Below are 4833 nucleotides of genomic sequence, written 5' to 3' on the forward strand. Positions count from 1 at the left end.
AACTCTTCAAAGTTAAGCAGTAACTTTTCTCAACACTTATACATGATACTATCTATTTACTGGACCACCCAGTCTAATTTACAGGTGATATCTAACTTTTGGACAATTTGTAATATTGTACATAATACTTTGATACTCCTGAATTGTTTTTCAAACACTAAATTTGCACTTTCATAAACTGTACAGTATTTTAGCTAACAAAAAATTTTTAAACTATTTTTGGCTGGTTTTGATAATAGCAAAATCATTTGTAAAAATTAGTTTTTATCATCTGTTTTCTGTTTAATCCGTGATTTTTAATATCTTAAATAATGCTTTATGCATGACAGCTGGATGGCCGAATGGTCAAGGTGGCAGCCTACTGCTCTGGGGAATTTGGGATCAAATCCAGATGGCTCAAAAAAAGCCCAATGAATTTTTCGGTTGGTGGTCCATCTGGATATGCCTGGCCCTGTTACTCACCACCTGGCTGCCCCATTGTGGGCTTGGCCAAATAATCCATAATGGGTTTGCTATAAGGGACCCTCTTAGTTACCACAGGACAGAAACAGTTAAAAAAAAAAAAGGACAGAACTTCTTTCACATGTCTCTCTATTGCTAAACTTTTGAAAATTCAGCTTTTGTACATATCTTTAGAAACACATTAACTCTGAAAGCTAGGGATTGCCTGCATTCTTACCAATGTTTCCTCTAATTCTTTTTGTAGCTGAGCGGAACATGTACTTCTCTGTGCAAAAAATAATTTTGCTGAGCAGATTCTTAGCAAAACAATTTTCTGAGCATATATATAATCTTATTTTTTCTTATAAAAATTTAAATAATTAATTATAAAGTAGAGATTAAAATTCATTTTAAAACATACTTCCATACAAAATGTTATCTTTTGTCAAAATGATTTAATGTATTTAATCGAAAAATACGTAGCAATAATCATATTGCAGACAGAGTGAGAAATAAGTAAACAACAATTGAAATCAGTGTGGATGCTCGCCTGCGCGGCGCACAAATTCTCGTGCGCGGCAACAATTTGAGCAGTGCGCAGCCATGCAGCTTAGAGGGAACATTGATTCTTACTCTTAGTTCCTAATACATCTAAATAATTGGATTATGATGTACTGTTAAAAATATGGCTTGACACTCATTTGATATAAATTCTTTTAAGAGTTTTATTTTTACTTTATACATTTTACATTGTGAAGTGTGTTTTTGTGGAATGTCAGAAAAAATATTTATGAAAGAAAATTTGTGGTATGAAATATTGACGACAATTTTATTTTGAATTATATATATAAGTAGTTTTTTGTTCTGCTTAAGTGTTATATACATGTTTTTATATACTATAATTTAATATTATACATGTTCAGACTAGATTCTTTTTGCTGTTTGATGCTAACTTTAGAATTTAGGCATATGTAATTCATTGTAATGCATGAATGACTGTATTATTCATATTTAACAGGAAATGTCAATGTATTGAAATGATTTACAGTCCTCTTTATTCCATACAATAGAATAAACCTGTTGAAATTTTTTTAGGAGGAAATTGAATGTATTGTGAAATTTGACTGAACTTGAAGCAATTATTTTATTCCATTAAAATTAAAACACACTATTGACTGCATTATTGTCACCCAAATCATTTCAAGTGTTTCGTGTTTAGTTACTATAGTAATGCTTGAATGATTTCATAAAACCAAAATTGTTCTAGTTTTATTATTAAATTTCATAATTTGAATCATTATAAAATGGTACAACTAAAAATATTCCTTTAATTCCTTCCAAAAAGCAAAAGTGAAAAAATAATGAATTTCAGCAAAACTTGAATATGAAACATCAGTATATAAATACAGTAGAGCGTCGATTTTCCGAATCAATTGGGGACTGGGGTTGTCCGGATAACTGATATTTCGGATAACTGATTTACGTACGAAAAAATAGTTTAACTTATCCGATTTCAAAATTTTTCTCCGTTGCGTGTCGCTTTGCGTTGAATTTTCGTCGATGTTAAGCCTAACAAAGACTATTGTATCGTTAAAAATTATTTTTTTATTTTGTACAAACAAAATAAATATATTGAAAAATATAAAAATAATAAAAAATTATACTTCAGATGTTAATTTAGTATCAAAAACGTAAAATATTTGAGTAACCCAAGACATAGCCAAAGATTGAAGCGCCACAGCACTGGCGAAAATTTAAATTTGCCGACTGGAATTCTTTCGGATGATTAACTTTCGGAAAATCGACGCTCTACTGTAATTATTGTTAATGCTTATTTTATTTCCTTTCATATGAGATTTGAATCAGATAATCACTGTATATTTAATAAGATAATATGTTGAGGTAAATCTAGTGTGAAGTTCATCACTAAGATTCCTTCAATAGCCACAGCTTACGAGGAAGTCTTTATCAGCAACATGTACCAAGGATTGGTCAAGTTACAAGAAGAGAAATGATCAAATTTCTTTTGATAATCTTGGCCTTATTCAGGCACATGGAAACTATTTATTAGAGTTTTAATGTCCACTCAAGGTTAGGTCAGATAGTATGACCTGATTCTGATATACTGCTGGCCAAGTAAAATGCAACACCATGTAGGCTTCTAGATATTGCAGGTGCTGCATTTTACTTGGCCAACAGTGTAGTTTGTCTTACACCAATAGTGAGAAATAAAATAATAAAATAAAATAAATGATTCAATACAAGAGGATGTTATGCCATATAATTTTTTGAAAAGTCATCATGTTTAAAATATCGAAGACTAAATAAAATTAAAAATTTTGATATCTTCGCATATCTTTCACAACCACAGAAAAACACAATTACCATGAGCAGAGCTTACCTTTCTTTTGAGGCTCTTCCCTGCTTACGAATATGTAAATTGATTAAATGTCCCTTTGGCTGATCAGATTCTTGTAAAATTAAAAAAGCCAGGATGAAATATATTTTTTAAAATATTAAAGATATTTTAATGAGAATATTTTTTAAGAAGATTTTTAGAAATATCTTTGATAATTAAAAAAATTATTTCATCCTGGATTTTTGTAAATTTTATAAGAATCTGGAGTCAGAGGGACATTTATTCAATTTACATATTCATAAGAGCCGCAAAAGAAAGGTCGACTCTGTTCTTGGTAATTGTGTGTTCCTGTGGTTGTGAGGATGTGTGAAGACAAAAATTTTAGTAATAAACCAAAGTAGCCCAATTTAATCCAGCAATCGTTTCACATGTTAGTTGTCCTCTGGATTGATCATTTTTCCAAATATTTCTAAATTATTAATTAATTACTGATTAGAATTAATTAATTAATTTGTTATAAGATTAGTCTTATATAAAATTGTTATTATGTCAAACTATTTCATAGGGATATTGATAGATACTTAATTTTTTATTAGGTGTTGAATGGCTTTCTGTTATCTACTAAGAAAATCAGAAATTGAAATGTTACTGTATATATGATAATTAAGAAAATAGATGTAAATGATTAAATGAAATTATGCATATTTTATTCAATTTTTAATACAAAATTTTATTTTTTTTCCAGATGTCCTTATTTGACAATTCATTATCATATTGCTGTACCTATATGTCAAGGAATCATAACCTTTTTTGTTATAGCTAATTTCACACTAGCCACATTTACAGATCCAGGAATCATCCCTAAAGGTAAGGAAACTATAGAAATGGAGTCAAAATTGTTATCTATACATTATGAAATTAGTTTTCATATTTAGGAAAAATTATCAAACAATTACAAAGTATCAAAGTGTATGTGAGAACTCATAAAATTAGGCTTTTTAGACAACAGTAGAAATCATCAAGCAAATGAGTTAGTCAGATATTTTATTTCTTTGTGAAACATACATCTTGTTAAAAAACACTTAACTTGTACTTACACAAGCAAAGCCTTTATGCAAATATATAATAATTATGTTAAAAACATTTATTTACTATTTTATGTTACAGTTTATTTAAAATGTATTCAATTTTGTCACAGTTCTGCAGTTTGCAAACTGGAATTCAGTTCTGAAACAATCTACAGGAAAAAGCATTGAATTTTATATGATTTTTATCAGTAGTTTTGTGTTTAATGTCAAGCTTGTGATTATTTAGACACAAATGTAATGCCCTCTGATGATCAATATATGTTGTAATTTGCATTGTAATGCTGTAAAGTACTATATTATTTTTCCGACTTTTCCAACGATTATCGACACTACTGCGTGCCGGAAATAGCCGTTCCCTAACGGGTACTTTACACAGATTCGCGTTAGTGTGCCAGGCCTGGACTTTAAGCGTGCACCGAATTAAATAATGACAAAGTTTGTCAATAACAAAAATCAAATATTTAATTAAACTTCTAGTAATAAACTATATACAGTATTTAGTGAAAATCAAAACAATAATTTATTCAATGAAATTCAACAAGAATCAACCCGACAAACTCAAATCAATCTATTTCTAACTTAATTCTATTCCCCTTTGGAATTCGACAAAAATCAAAGACTTAACTTATAAACAATATTTCTTATAAATTAAAGATCCTAATCGTCACCTCAATATACTAGGAACCTATTTCCTCAAACTCTCAAGACTTTCTATAATTGTCGATCCATAAATCGAATACCTTCAAAATCGCCTTGGAACTATTTGATCCTATCGGACACCTCTCTCGTTCACTGCTACTAAGCTCACCAAAGCTCGTCGCTATCAGGAATTCACCTCGTTCATCTTCACTTGAGACTCGGAATTTATAGTGTGAGGTGACGTCACAATTCTGAATGAGATCACTCTCCTCATTTACATACTTAACGCTAACAATAACTTTTTTT

General features: G+C 29.8%; 1 protein-coding gene across 2 annotated transcripts in view; it reads left to right on the forward strand.

The window, feature by feature from the left end:
- The first annotated feature begins 3474 nt into the window (after nucleotides 1–3474).
- Nucleotides 3475–4833, forward strand: part of LOC111617640 (palmitoyltransferase ZDHHC5-like) — a 54874-nt gene continuing 53515 nt past the window's right edge. For both annotated transcript variants that reach the window (XR_002755456.1, XM_023358913.1), the window contains exon 1: nucleotides 3475–3667. Coding sequence is in view for 1 of the 2 variants with exons in the window: in XM_023358913.1 (XP_023214681.1) it covers nucleotides 3490–3667 (178 nt within the window). In the remaining variant the exon portion in view is untranslated. The remainder of the gene's footprint in view (nucleotides 3668–4833) is intronic.

The sequence above is a fragment of the Centruroides sculpturatus genome, unplaced genomic scaffold (assembly GCF_000671375.1).
Source record: "Centruroides sculpturatus isolate CEXI.00-Female unplaced genomic scaffold, Cexi_2.0 scaffold1753, whole genome shotgun sequence".
NCBI classification, from domain to species: Eukaryota; Metazoa; Arthropoda; class Arachnida; order Scorpiones; family Buthidae; genus Centruroides; species Centruroides sculpturatus.